The sequence below is a fragment of the Eubalaena glacialis genome, chromosome 13 (genome assembly GCF_028564815.1).
Source record: "Eubalaena glacialis isolate mEubGla1 chromosome 13, mEubGla1.1.hap2.+ XY, whole genome shotgun sequence".
Taxonomy (NCBI): Eukaryota; Metazoa; Chordata; class Mammalia; order Artiodactyla; family Balaenidae; genus Eubalaena; species Eubalaena glacialis.
Genome location: NC_083728.1, coordinates 75326976 through 75342668, shown reverse-complemented (window position 1 = coordinate 75342668; position 15693 = coordinate 75326976). Strand labels below are relative to the sequence as shown.

General features: G+C 41.3%; 1 protein-coding gene across 1 annotated transcript in view; it reads right to left on the bottom strand.

Annotated features, from left to right (window-relative positions):
- Nucleotides 1-15693, bottom strand: part of LCMT1 (leucine carboxyl methyltransferase 1) — a 54058-nt gene that overhangs the window by 8952 nt on the left and 29413 nt on the right. The window contains exons 6-7 of the mRNA XM_061208511.1: nt 6748-6850; nt 2408-2528 (exon numbers count right to left, since the gene is read on the bottom strand). Of these exons, the coding sequence (XP_061064494.1) occupies nt 2408-2528; nt 6748-6850 (224 nt within the window). The remainder of the gene's footprint in view (nt 1-2407; nt 2529-6747; nt 6851-15693) is intronic.

Genomic DNA, 15693 nt, shown 5'->3' with positions numbered 1-15693 from the left:
AAAAATATATATATATTATGTACATTATTGTATTGATAGCACATACACTGTTACTTTGTCATATACAAGGTATCAAAAATTCAGCACTTTAACAATATATGAAGTGATTCCCGGATTCATAAGCCAATACCAACACCAACGCTGCAAGACAAAATCCAATGTTACTCTTTTTTAGGGGGATGCATAAGGCTTATGTAGCACTAATGATAGGATTGCACACCATTCATTCAGGATACAAGCGTATTTGTGAGCACAAACTCCTTCATTTTATTGCCTAGGTTTGAATCCTGGCTTGATACTTAATAGCTGTGAGGCTGTGAGCAAGATGCCTAACCCCTTGGTTCAATAGTCCTCTTACCTGTAAAACTAGGATAGTACTAGTACCTACCTTGAGGGCTGTTGTGATGATTAAATAAGTTAATATATATGAAACTCAAAGAATAGCGCCTGCTATACAAGTCATCAGATTCGAAGAATTTGCAATAATTATTATCATTACTGAAATAACCGTCACCCATGTGGTTTTGTCACTTAACCACTAATTAAAAAATAATATGTTATGTGAGCAATTGACAAATGTGAGGATGATGATTCTGTACTTGTTAGGAAAGAATTAAATTAAGTTAAAAGTTTATTATTCACAAAATGAAGGTGTTGGGTAGGGTTTAATCCCATCTAAGGACAGCTGTGGTCAACATATTGAAAACTGGCACATTCTCAGGCCTGTTCCAAAGTGACAGTGTCTCTAGTCAAAATTCACTTAACCCATTGTCTCTCATGTGATGTTGAATAAAGGTTTGTTGAATAAAAGAATACACAAATGAAGCAGAGTGAATGAAATGGTACACATCCGAAATGTGTGGAAACATGGGAAGTGGAATTCCTTTTCCCCCAGGTATGGTATCCTGAAAGCAAAGACAGGTCACCAGGATTTATCCACATCAATACTAAAGACCGATGAGGTCAGCTACCATTATATCCATTCACCAGGACAGAAGACTGAGTCTGAGGAATGCCTCCAATTAAACACAGAAAAGGAAGAAAAATCAACCAACCAAGAACCACCTATACAGGAACCTGGACTGTGTGAGGGGTGGGCAGGAGGCCAGGAGATCAAGGTCTAGCCTTAGACCTCTCCATAGCTATGTGACATTGGGCAAGGTCCTGTGCTGCCCTTATCTGTAATAAAATATAAAAATAAAATAAAATGAGGTAAAAAACAAAATAAAATCAATAAAGCTAAACTAAAATAAACAATAAAAGTAGCTAAAGTGTATTCAGTGCTTGTCATTAGTCCACTGCTGTTCAACATCTCATGAATTCCCATAATAATCCAGAGGAGCAGGTATTCTTTTTTTTTAATGAATGCACTTGCCACATTTAATCTGAATTATTTAGACTTGAGAGGTAGGTATTCTTATCCTAGGTATCTAGGTATCTAGATACCTAGATACCTAGGTATCTAGGTAAGTATCTCTATCAGAGAGATCCAAATAATAGCTAACTTAATAATAGCTTACTTAATAGCCAGGCAAGGCTGTAAATGCTTGTGCACCTATTAACTCATTTATTAATTATGAAGTCGGGATATTATTATCCTCACTTTTCTGATGAGGAAGCGGGCACAGAGAGGTTAAGTAACTTGTCCAGGTCACACAGCTAGGCAGTCTGCCTCCAGAGCATGGACTCCCAACCACCAAGCAATTCTGCCCAGGTCACACAGTCAATAATAAGAGCTAGGGCCGAGATTCAGATCCAATCTGAATTATTCCGAAGCCCTAAAACATAACCCCTTTCGGCACTAGATCAAAGGAGAAAAACAGGGAGCTCGTGGGCCAAGCTCAGTGATTTTAGAAAGTAGGAAATTTTACATTAAAATCCTGCATTTCTAACCTTTCTTGAAAAACTGGGAGTTCAGGCAACTCCAGGCTCACTCCACATGGTAACAGTTGGCTGGAACTGAATAGTGGGCACCCCATGAAATGGGACATGGGTGCCCCAGTTCACCACAGTCCCCATCACTCCACACTATATAACACCTAGCCAACTGCCTGCATCTGCATCACTACCTGCCTCTGAAGGCATCTGAGTTTGCTACCCCTACACTGATGATAGCCAAAAGTCCTTCCATCAAAATCTATGACTTTACAGGAAACACAATGATAAGAACTCAAACAACTTTCTTAAAGGACAAGACAGAAGTTCCAAAAACTCTGGCTAGAAGTTTGCCGGCAGTCAAGAACTCAGGAGTACTAGGTTTGCGGGAACCGATTAATAAAGGAAGATATGTGAGTGGCTGGAGGCAAAAGGAAAAGGGTAAGTGAAAGCATATTCCGAGGGTGCTCAGAGAGAGAAAGCCACCACTGGCGTCCCAAGCAGAAGGCAAATTTCTTGTGCTTCCTTTTACCTGTTCGTAGTTTATGAACATGGCAGTCTCAAAACTCTTGGCTGCCCACTTGAGAAGGTTTGTAGACTGCTCTGGAGTCATGTAAACCAGCACACACTCAGCTATCAGGAGGGTTGGCAATCTTAAGGAAAGAAAAAAAAAAGGCACATAAATATGTTTTCATCAAAATGGGACTCTCAAAGTGCACTCACGTTACAGGGAGGGCACTTCATACCCCAGGAAAACCAGAAGCACTAGTTTTCACATCAACAGTCAGTGCATCGCGGCCCAAAGTTTTACACTGTAAAAAGGTGAGCAATCAGCAATGATTTTTGTCTTGCTGGTGAAAATGTGTTAAATGTGTGTGGTAGACTATAAAAATAGCTAGAGTCTTCCCTACTGGGCACCCACAGTGTGGCGATGTGAACCGGCAGATTCTCCCACTCAGGAGGTGAAGCTTATTTCCCTTCCCCTGGAATCTGGGTTAGTCATGGAACTTGCTTTGGCCAATGGAACAGCAACAGACAGGATACAAGCAGAAGCTCGGAAATGACTTACACACTGGTGCTTGCTCTCTTGCTGCACCTGGAAACCTGAAACCACCATGTGAATGAACCCAAGCTAGCTTACCACTGGAGGGGAGGTCCTGTGGATGAGAATGAGGCAGCCCAGCTGACCTGCCCACTGTCCACACATGAGTGAACCCCAGGGCACATCACCTAAACCTGGCCCCCAGCAGACGAGCCACCCACCTAAGCCCAGGCCAGGTAAAGAAGGTTATATGGGAGTTTCTTGTAGTATTTTTGTAACTTTTTTGTGGATTTGAATTATTTAAAAATATTTTTCAAAATATAAGCGAAAGAAAAGCAAAGACAAGACAGCCCATAAAGGAAAACAGAGAATACAAATGAAACCACAAGGAGGAACACATAATTCGAATACTTGTTTCAACAATTGTTTTTCATCCATTTTATAGATCTCCAAAAGCGAGGCAAACTTCCCTATCAAGAGCTAGCCCAATTTATACCCAATTACTTCCCTAACCTTCCAGCACATCTGCCAAAACAGACGGTTACTGCAACTATAGTTAGAGTCAGAGGCAGCTGACTCAGGGCCTATCACGTGCCAATTCCTGTTCAACTGTTTTCGCATGCCGTTACTTGATCTTCAAAACCATCTTGTGAGATAGTTTTTAGCTCAGTTAATAAATGAAAACACTAAGGCTCAAAAAGATTTAAAAAAAAAACAAAGAAAAACACTGCCCCCTGTTAAACAACTAGTGAGCAGGAGAAGTAAGACAGAGACCCAGGGTAAGATTCTAAGACTTGTGCTCTCCTCATTCTGAGAGGGCTCCAGGCCCATGGGTATCAGCTTTAACCAATCTACTGCTGACTTCACAAACCCATGTGCCCCCAAGAAATCCAGTGGTGTCCTTGAAAGTTAAGACTTCCCTTCAGCTAAAAGAAAACACACTACTTGCTCAACATGGCTAATTACCAGGGAAATGCAATTCAAAACTACAGTGAGGTACCACCTCACACCAGTCAGAACGGCCATCATTAAAAAGTCTACAAATAACAAATGTTGGAGAGGGTGTGGAGAAAAGGGAACCCTCCTATACTGTTGGTGGGAATGTAAGTTGGTGCAGCCACTATGGAAAACATTATGGAGGTTCCTCAGAAAACTAAAAATAGAGATAGAGTTGCCATATGATCCAGCAATCCCACTCCTGGGCATATATCTAGACAAAACTCTAATTCAAAAAGATACATGCACCCCTACATTCATAGCAGCACTATTCACAATGACCAAGACATGGAAATAACCTAAATGTCCATCGACAGATGAATGGATGAAGAAGATGTGGTACATATATACAATGGAATACTACTCAGCCATAGAAAAGAACGAAATAATGCCATGTGCAGCAACATGGATGCAACTAGAGATTACCATACTAAGTGAAGTTAAGTCAGAAAGAGAAAGACAAATACCATATGGTATTACCTATTTGTGGAATCTAAACTATGGCACAGGGCTTCCCGGGTGGTGCAGTGGTTAAGAATCCGCCTGCCAATGCAGGGGACATGGGTTCAATCCCTGGTCCAGGAAGATCCCACATGCCGTGGAGCAACTAAGCCCGTGCGCCACAACTACCGAGCCTGTGCTCTAGAGCCCACGAGCCACAACTACTGAAGCCCGTGCACCTAGAACCCATGCTCCGCAACAAGAGAAGCCACTGCAATGAGAAGCCCGTGCACCACAACGAAGAGTAGCGCCCGCTTGCTGCAACTAGAGCAAGCCCATGCGCAGCAACGAAGACCCAACGTACCCAAAAATAAATGAAAAAAAAAAAAAAAAAGGGCACAAATGAACCTATCTATGAAACAGAAACAGGCTCACAGACAGAGAGAACAGACTTGTGGTTGCCAAGGTGGGAGTGGGGGGAGGGACAGACTGGGGAGTTTGGGGTTAGCAGATGCAAACTATTATATTGATATATAGAATGGATAAACAACAAGGTCCTACTCTATAGCACAGGGAACTATATCCAATATCCTGGGATAAACCATAATGGAAAAGAATATGAAAAAGAATGTATATATGTGTATAACTGAGTCACCTTGCTGTACAGCAGAAATTAATACAACATTATAAATCAACTATATTTCAATTAAAAAATAAATTTAAGAAAACACACTACATTCTGCAATCAGTGAACCACCTAAGGGTCTCCCCAAAGGAAAAAAGAAGCACAAATACTCTTTACAGTGTATTGACCTTACTTCTGAACACCTGGTGAGACAGACTCAGACAATAAAGCTGGAGTGACAACACTGGGTCAAGTAGAGCTGTCCCTGACATTTGGGCTGGTGGAGATGTAAATCCTAAGAATGACAACCTGGTTGATGATTCTAGACTAAACACGTAAGCAAGAACTTCAAAATGTAGAGGTAACAGCCATCACTGTGCTGAAGTGTTAGGAAGATCACACTTTAACCCCCTATACTTCCCACCCCTCCATCGCCCAAAGCTCACCTGTATTTGCACCTGTCCTTACCCTCCTTCCTGCCCTCTCAGAAGAATGGAGAGTGTTTCTCTTCCCTCAAAGGCTAGTTAACCTCAGTCCATGCTCTACATCCTCCCTTCCCTCTCCTCCAGCAATGATTTCCCTTGTTGCTAATTTCTTTCATCGTTTGCCACTGATTCTTTGCCTTCAATTTATTCTTTAAAATAACTTTCCCTTTCCCTTACCTGCCTTCCAAACCTCTCCCTTGAGTTAGTCACCTCAAATATCCTTGAAAGTGTCATCTTCACCTACATTAGACCAGGTAGATATGCCTTTTCCTCCCACTAGCTCTTTATCTATTTGACCAGCATCACTGTGCTAAAACCACACATCTCATTCCCCTCCTCTGCCTCCCAAAGGTACCCACTCTCAAGAATTTGGTGTGAACCCTTCTGGTCCACTTTAAAAATACTTCTGTTATGTATATATGTAATCATGAAAATACAGTATTTGGGGGGGGTTTGATTTTACACATTTGGTATCACACTCTGCAATTTAATTTTTAAAAACTCAACATTAAGTTTTTGAGCTCTCGCCAAAATCATGCATTTTTCATAGCATTCATCCATTCTCCTCCTGATGGACGTTTAAGTTGTTTCCAATTTTCTGCTACTAAAAACAGAAGCTGCAATGAACATCCTCCTTGTACATACATGTAGACCTTCTCGGGGGGACACACCCAACAATGGAACTGCAAATTCATATGGTACTGACAATTTTACTAGATAATTCCAGATCATTCCTTGCAATGGTCACACCAAGATCACTCCCACCAGTGGTGTACGACCATTCCTTTTCCCCCAATATCCTTGCCAACACTTGATACTGTCAGACTTTTACATTTTTGCCAACTTGGTGGGAGTAAAACAGAATTTCATCTGATTACTACTTAAGTTCAATACCATTTTAATATGATACCCCGTTTCCTCTTTGAGCTGCCTGGTCATCTATCCTTTGCCCATTTTTCTACTGGACTTTTTAAAAAATAGCAGGTATTCTCTATATACCCTAGATGCTAATCCTTTCTTTATATGTTACAATTATATGTTTCTATGCATACAATTATCTTCCCTCAAACTTATATTAGTAATCAGTATTTTACAAAAGCAATACAGGTGATTCTCATGGGAAAACAGACTCAAGGAACATTGCTTCTCAAAAAATTTCAGAAAACTACTCTAAGTAGCAATGAAAAAAAAATGGTTCATGTTATCCTGCTGTACCTCCAACTGGCTCTATCTCAAATTAGCATGAAATCACAAATTTAAGAGGTTAAAAAAAAAAATCTCACTGTGTATTCATGTTACATTTCTTTAGTTTCTCTTCCAGTTCAGGTATATCTCGGAGATCTGCTCCAATGATGGCATATCTTGTTGAATCCAACATGTGCCCATCTGTAAATGTAAGAAGAGATTATAATTTCAACAGAAATTGATCAAGAAGAGATTATAATTTCAATGGATGTGACTTTTTCAAAACTAAAGTAAATGTATTGTTTTTCTCCATTATAAAAATGCATGCTTGGGCTTCCCTGATGGCGCAGTGGTTAAGAATCTGCCTGCCAATGCAGGGCACACGGGTTCGAGCCCTGGTCCGGGAAGATCCCACATGCCACAGAGCAACTAAGCCCGTACGCCACAACTACTGAGCCTGCACTCTAGAGCCCGCGAGCCACAACTACTGAGCCCGCATACCACAACTACTGAAGCCCGCACGCCTACAGCCCGTGCTCTGCACCAAGAGAAGCCACCGCAATGAGAAGCCCGTGCACCGCAACAAAGACTAGCCCCCGCTCGATGCAATTAAAGAAAGCCCTTGCACAGCAACGAAGACCCAACGCAGCCAAAAAAGAATGAATGAATGAATAAATTAATTAATTAAAAAAATAAAAATCCATGCTCATTATGGGGGAAAAAAATCAGGTAAGAGGAGGGTGAAAATTAACTAAAAATCATACCTTCCAAAGACAACTATTAGTGTTTTAGTGTATAACATTCTAGCCTTTTTTCTATGTGCTTAAACACCTATACACAACACGGACACATCCTCCCTCTCTCTCTCTCTCTCTCTCTCTCCCTCAAACGCACACACACACACACATACACACACACCCTGCACAAAAAAAGATAATGGGGTCACCCAATACTTGTTTTGAAAGCTTTTCCTATTTAACAATAGTATCACGGACATCATTCTCTATGATTTCACCATGCTCCATGGAGTGGATAAAACTTACTTAGCCAATCGCTCAATATTAGACAGGCAGTATTTCCAAGTTTACTCCATCTCAGGCACTGCAACGAACATCCTTGTATACATGTCACAAAGGACTTGTCTGTCCAGTTACGCAGGTTATGATGAGAAGAATTAGGAGATCAAAGAGTAAGCCTATTTAAATATTGGTACCAATTGCTCTCTAAATGTTTTGTCAATTTGTGAGCTATTATGTTTAAAAGAAAATAGTTTATGTACTAAAGTATTTACAAATAAAATATTTCCTTTAAAATATTCCACCAGAGGTTGGATGGAATGGTATGTATAGTAGTTCTCAAGCTTCGGCAGGCATCAGATTCGCCCAGAGGGCTTGTTAAAACAGACTGATCAGGGTCCAGCCCCTGAGTTTCTGATTCAGATTTTTCAAAAATAGAAATCTGTATTTCTAACAAGTTCCCAGATGGGGTTGATGCTGTTGGCCTGGGACTACACTTTTAGAACCACCAGTACAGATGAAATGAGACTGGCAATAAAGTTAGGTGACGGGTACATGGAGGTTCACCAATCTAGTCACATTATTTTTGTGTAGGCCTGAAATTATTTTCAATTTAAACTCTCTATTTTTAAAAATAGATTATAATAAAAAAAGAAATTAAATTGCTTGATTATTTACCTGAAGCACTGTTCACTCAAATTCCTCAAAGGTACAAACCACGGAAGAAGCTGGGACATTCTACAGCCATCCTACATCATTGCTAAGAACTCAGGTTCTCTCCTGAGAACCCACAGCAAAAAGTGTGGGAAAGGCGAAACAGCATGTAAGCAGGTTCTCCCTTATTTTCTTGAGAGCCCCATTCAGCTGGTTCAAATACACTTGGCCACACCCCATAAGTTACAAGAAATACCTCCTAGGAATCTGCTAGATGTCAGGAAACCACCAAAGGGCAAGGCTGGGAAACCCAGGGTCAGTCCCAGGCACCATAACACCTGAGTCCAGAAAAGAATATCAAGGATGTGAAGGCACTTGCTTGCCCTGCTGTGAAAACAAGTAGTGATTCCCAAATGCCTGTGTGCCTTCTTACAAATAACATATATATTCAAGATGAGTTTTTCCATCCCTGACCGCACACACACACAGACACACACACAAGGAGACCATCAGAATGTTGAAGCATGTGGTTTCCTTGAACTGTGCAATTCACGGAAGACACGTCTTACCCAGAGATGTGGATCTAAAGGTAGCACACAAGACAAAAGTGGCACATGGTCATGATTACTCTTAAAAACTGAGCACAAGGTACAGCAGAGCTGCAAGGGTCAATGACCTGGGGCACACCCAGCAGTGGCCCATCTGTGTGCCCTGACAAGCTGGCATACTGCCTGGGAAGTGCTGGACGTGATGTCCCCAAGGTCCCATTAATGACAGAATCTGATGCTCTAATAACGCACACCACACCCCCATCATGAGCCCCATGCTCCTCTGAAGTCAGGGGCTACTCAAGCTGTGTAGAAACAGAAGGTCTATTATCCGCCCCTGAAGGATGCCTTACCTTCATTTCACAAGAAACAGAATGCATCTGGTAGAGGATACAGGCTCAGGGCAAGTTTCAAAGGAGTTTTACTATTCTGGGAAGATATGCCATTTTTATAAAATCTAACTCTAGCAAGAGACCATGGGAACAACAAAAAAACCTTGATACCTTTGGAATGCTTCTGAGACTGGGTGAGAAAAAGACCTTGCTCATCAAAACAAGACCCACAATCCCTTCCTTTTTTTCTATTTTCTACTTCCTAAGAGAAAAACGGGAGGGGATTAAAATCTTTTTGTGTGATACTCTCATAAGAAGAACTTTCTAAAGGAATAGCCCATACTTGCCCAATTCTGGAAAGCCAATTAACATTGATTGAAAACGTCCGAACTGCTACTAGTAGTTCCTTCTGTGATCAATCTTTAGAGGATTGACTTCTAAGAGGATTTAAGAGGGAGAACCCCTGAAAACATAACACCATGATGGGTTCTTTAAAAATTAAGAACCAATTTGTATATGGCCAGAATGAAGAGACAAGTATGAAAATCCTATTCCTCAGGCTTGGTCATAATTTCATTCAAGCAGCAGTTCTCAACCAGGGCAACTTTGTCCCTAGGGAACATCTGGCAGTGCCTGGAGACATTTTTGGTTGTCGCAACTGGGGGATGCTAGTGGCATCTAATAGGCAGAGGTTAGGGATGCTGCTAAACATTATAAACTGTGCAGGGCAGCCCCACAACAGGGAATTATCCGGCCCCAGGTGTCAGGAGGGCTGAGGTTAAGAAACCCTGCGTTAAACTTACACACAAAAATTCAAAGATCATTAGTCGACGTTAAAATTTTAAAATCCTTAAATAGTCCTAATTATTCTTGGATAGGGACAACTTAACATGCCGTAGCTTTTATCCAGGACATGGTTCCCAAGATGAAAACTCTCTTTGGAGTACGCCTGCAGAGGAATGGGCTCTGGTCTCAAACAGCCCTGACAGCAGATGTCTACTCTGCCAGTTCCTAGTCATATGGCATACCGCTCACGCCTATTTTTAAGTATAAAATGCATACAGTGGCAACCTCAAACAGTTATGGCTAAGATTAAGGGCGATGTCAAAGTGCTGAGCTCCATGGATCCCAAACTGTACTGAGGTACCCTGGGGCGGCACAACCAACTCACAAGTGCAGAACAGGATGTTTTAAATTTTTGAGGGAAACCCAGAGATACTCAACATGCACCAGACACAAGCAGACCACCAGCTCAAGGCAGTCACCGTTTCCACAGGAGACTTCTCTGCACTCCTTTTAATGACACCGTATCTCTGCAAAGCTGATTTCTCAGGTATAAATGTGATGAAAAAGCCACTACTGCTCAAACATCATTTGCAATATTGCAAGAGGAACAGGTGGTAGTGTCCAATCTGGCTCCCAGGTGAGGTCATAAAGGGCCCGACAGGAGCACATATCCCATTAGAAGTAACTGTGGTTATTTAAGAATGAAATTAAGAGAGTATTTGTTCTTAGAATGTAAGTGGCTTTTTTTTCAAATGACCAAAAAAATTTTAGGACATAAATACTTACAATGCTTGAACCCAACTTATTAATAAACAGAACTGTTGATATGTTTTTTAACCTAGAGTCATCATGAAAAATTTACTGAGGCACTTAGTAAAGGAGAGTGGGCATGCACTCCTTGGCCTAACTCAACGGTGGTACGTCGTGGAGGTCTTCTGTGAAGACCAGACCACAGATGATTAAATCCAGGCAGGTGCTGAGAAGCTCCACCCAGATGAACCCAACCCAAACTGCCGAGCTGCAGGATTGTGAGCTAAACAGACGGCTGTTATTTTAAGCCACATGCTTTGCAGTGGTTTGTTACAGAGCAAAAGCTCATATAGGCTTTAATTATCTGCCTCATTAAGCTCACACCTATGAAAGGCAGGAGAAAGTGGAAGATTTACACAATATAACACGGTAGTTAAACACACACACACACACACACACACACACACACACAGAATCCACAGGGCATACAAGTCATGATCTCTTCCATCACCTCCAAGTCAGCATTTCAAGAGAGATGTGTTCCTATGTGCTACTGACCTGTTGTGAGTCCCATCAATCCCATTCATTATATGTCTTCAAAGACAGACTTATTGTTAGGATTGCAAAGTGTTCTTTTAGGTCCACAGATTTTCCTAGAACATTTTAGTTTAAAAATTAAAAAGCTGGGATTGACATGTACACACTGCTATATTTAAAAAGGATAACCAACGGGGACCTACTGTACAGCACAGGGAACTCTGCTCACTGTTATGTGGCAGCCTGGATGGCAGGGGAGTCTGGGGGAGGATGGATACATGTATATGTATGGCTGAGTCGCTTTGCTGTGCACCTGAAACTATCACAACGTTGTTAATCGGTTATACTCTAATATAAAATAAAAAGTTTAAAAAATTAAAATTAAAAAAAAAAGCGTTGTAAAATAAAGACAGCCTCAGGTGGATTTCTGGACCACACAGAAGTTTTGCTTGTTTGTCTGTCCATCTGTCCACCCAGGAATACTTACTGAGCTCTCAATATGTCCTGGGCACTGAGTCCTGGGAAGAAACTGATGAACAAAAAGACACGGTCCTGCCCCCATGGGGCCTGCAATCCAGCAGGGAAGATGAGGAGTGGACAAGTGTGGGGAACACTACAAAGGGGGGTGCAGTCTTTTGGGAGTGCATAACAGGGTCCCACCTCTCTTAGAAGAGAGTCCACACTACTTGGCCTGGCCGAGGAGATCCTGCATGATGCAGCCCCTGACGCCTTCTTCAGCTTCATCTTGAGCCATGCACCCCTCCCCACTGCCAGTTCCTTTCGGCTTCCTCGCATGCTCCTTCTTTCCCTAAGCTTGCCTTGTGTGAGACAATCCTCCCCCTAGAGAGTTTCTCCTTCTTACGGCTCAGCTGAAATACCTGACACCACTCTGCAATGCTTCGATTTGTTGCTCTTTTTACTTTATACTGAACCAGTTCCACATAGGAGTTGAGATGGATTAAAAAGACACAAACATTCATTCATTCAAGCATTCCGGTATGTATTTATTCCATCAATAATCTCTGTGTGCCAGGCGCTGTTCTAGGTGCTGGGGATAGAGCAATGAACAAGATAGGAGAGGTCCCTGTGCTCTTGAGGCTTATCCCCTCAAGGAGGAAGAGATGGTGAACCATTAAACAAATGAAGAATCAAGATAGCATCAGAGTATTAAGAGCTATGAAGAAAATAAAAGAGGATGAGAGAAAACTATGCCTAGAGTAGGAGGTGGCAGCTGAAGTGAGACATGGGTAATGAGATGGAGCCCATTAAGCAAAATTAGGGGGAAAGAGTTCCAGGCCAAGGGAAGAGGAAAGGTTTGAAGGTGAGAGCAAGCTTGGCACATTCAGAGGACAGCAGGAGGGTAGGGTGGTGAGATCATAGTTACTGTAGTCGAAAATAAAATCGGGGGACTTCCCTGGTGGTGCAGTGATTAAGAATCTGCCTTCCAACGCAGGGGACACAGGTTCGATCCCTGGTTGGGGAATTAAGATCCCACATGCCACGGGGTAACTAATCCCGTGTGCTCTAGAGCCTGCGCCACAACTAGAGAGCCCGTGTGCCACAACTAGAGAACCCGCATGCTCTGGAGCCCGCACCACAACTAGAGAGAAGCCTGTGCACCACAACGAAGAGCCCACGTACCACAACTAAAGATCTCGTGTGCCGCAACTAAGACCCAATGCAGCCAAATAAATAAATAATAAATAAAAATAAATATTAAAAAAAAAAAAAGAAGAAAATCAGGAGGCATCCAGACACCCAATTAACCATGTAGATTTCAGGACTAGAAAGATTTAAGCAGGAAAGTAATAGAATCTGACTTACTTTTTAAGAACTCATCCTGAGTTACTTTTCGTTGTGTGCTCATTTACATACTTTTAATTTCTTACCCTGTGCATACTTCAGCTTAAGAAAACATCTATCATCAATTCTAAGATGCATATATTTTTCACATTTTAACATTTCTGAAATCAGGATGCATCTACCAGTCGATAATGTATCAGTTTAATTTGTCAGCACTTTTTCTTTCCTATTGATAAATAAATAGTGGTGATTCTTACAATCACAGCCCCAGGGGTTTGATGAAAAAGGGTAATTATTAAATGAAATTTTTGTCAGTTTTATTATCATCTATCACTTTTCTCAGATTTTCATTCATTTTTTATTTATTTTTATTCAGATTCCTTTCTCAGTACGATGGCAAGATCAAAAAATATAAAGGACAAGATTGGAAAATTTACCCACATAAGACATAAACACAGATTTAAAAAAACAAGCAAAAGACTAAGAAAAAAATATACAATAAAAAAAGCTGACAAGAGACTTCCCTGGTGGCACAGTGGATAAGACTCCACGCTCCCAATGCAGGGGCCCGGGTTCGATCCCTGGTCAGGGAACTAGATCCCACATGCATGCCGCAACTAAGAGTTCGCATGCCACAACTAAGGAGCCTGCCTGCCGCAATTAAGGAGCCCAGGTGTTGCAACTAAGGAGCCCAGGTGCTGCAACTGAGGACCCGGCGGGCCGCAACTAAGGAGTCTGTGAGCTGCAACTAAGGGAGCCCGCCTGCTGCAACTAAGACCTGGTGCAACCAAATAAATATAAATATATAAATAAATATTTTTTTTAAAAAGTTGACAAGAGGCTTTTATCAAAGAACATATCTTGGGCTTCCCTGGTGGCGCAGTGGGTGAGAATCTGCCTGTCAATGCAGGGGACACGGGTTCGAGCCCTGGTCTGGGAAGATCCCACATGCCGCGGAGCAACTAGGCCTGTGAGCCACAACTACTGAGCCTGCGCGTCTGGAGCCTGTGCTCCGCAACAAGAGAGGCCGCGATAGAGAGAGGCCCGCGCACCGCGATGAAGAGTGGCCCCCGCTTGCCGCAACTGGAGAAAGCCCTCGCACAGAAACGAAGCCCCAACACAGTCAAAAATAAATAAATAAATAAATAAATATTAAAAAAAAAAAAAAAAAAGGCGGGGGGGAAACAATGCAACTGAAGAAAAAAATGGGCAAAGGAAATGAAGAGGCAATTTACAAAGAAATTCCTAAAGGCCAATAAAACTATAGCAAGATACTCCATCTCACTAGCATTCAAAGTTATATAAAATTTTAAAACAATGGGACATTGTTACAGCCCATCAGATTGGTAGAAATTTTTAAAAATGATAATATCCAGCGTTAGTGAGGGTGTAGAGAAAGAGAATCCTCATCTACTCTTAATGAAAACATAAATTAATAAAAAAGGTCTTGAAGATCAGTTTGGTAGTAGCTATTAAAATTTACAATGTATAATTCTTTGAGCTAGCAACTCCTGCAAATACGCACATATATATGTGTTTTCTACAACACTGTTGAATATAGAAATATAAAAAGGCAGCAATCTAAATGACCATCAGTAGGGAATAGATTAAATAAAATGGAATTTCCGTGCAGAGGAGTACTATAAAGCCGTTAGAAATAATGAGGTAGATTTATATATTCTGACATGAAAAGACAGCCATGATTTGCTAGGATGTGAAAAGAGCAAGTCACAAAACAGTATGTATAAATTATTTATTTTATTAAAATTACATATAAACCCATATTTATATATAGAAGTATAGATCCATTCGTTCAATAAATATATGTTACATGACAACATATATTTATTCAATGTGTATATACATTCATTCAACAAAAACTTATTGAGCCTTTTATGTGCCATGCACTGGATTATATCTGTGTGTGTACTTTATTATGTGTGATATTTACCTTTCTCTGGGCATACTGTTCATCTGCAGTAAAAAATACTCTGAACACTGGTTATCCTGGGTGGGAGGAGGGATTATGTAAAGTCTTTACTTTCTACTTCATATACTCCTACATTGATGGATCAAAGTCCTAGCAAAGTACTAGCACATTCATTGCAGATAACCATTCTGACACCAAATACATAGAAAATTACGGTAGCAAAACTGTACAGAAAGCAAACAGGCCAGCAAGTGGCAAAGCCTGAACAGCTTCTACTTACAACTTGTATAAGGGAAACAAAGGATGGGGGAGGTATCATTTTCTGTGGAACGTTATTGGGAATCTGACCACCAGGAGGATGACTAAAGCACTGAGGTTGTGTAAAAGAGGAGGCGTTATCTAATCGTCCGATGTCTGCTGTGCTATCTGTGTCGACCATCCGAGAAGGCCATCCTCTCTAAGCATGTTTTCTGACCCAAATTATTAATAAGGCCCTGGAACCTCTCTGTCAGATACAGACTGAAAACAATGCAAGATTCTGGAAGAGTTTTACCATAATTCGAAAGGCTTAGAAATGAGGAAAGTGGTGTTGTAAACATTCATAATTAAAACTTGAGGGGAAAAACTGACTGCAGGGGCCAAGGAGGTGACATAAACCAGGAAGCAGGTCAGGTGTAAGACAAGAGGG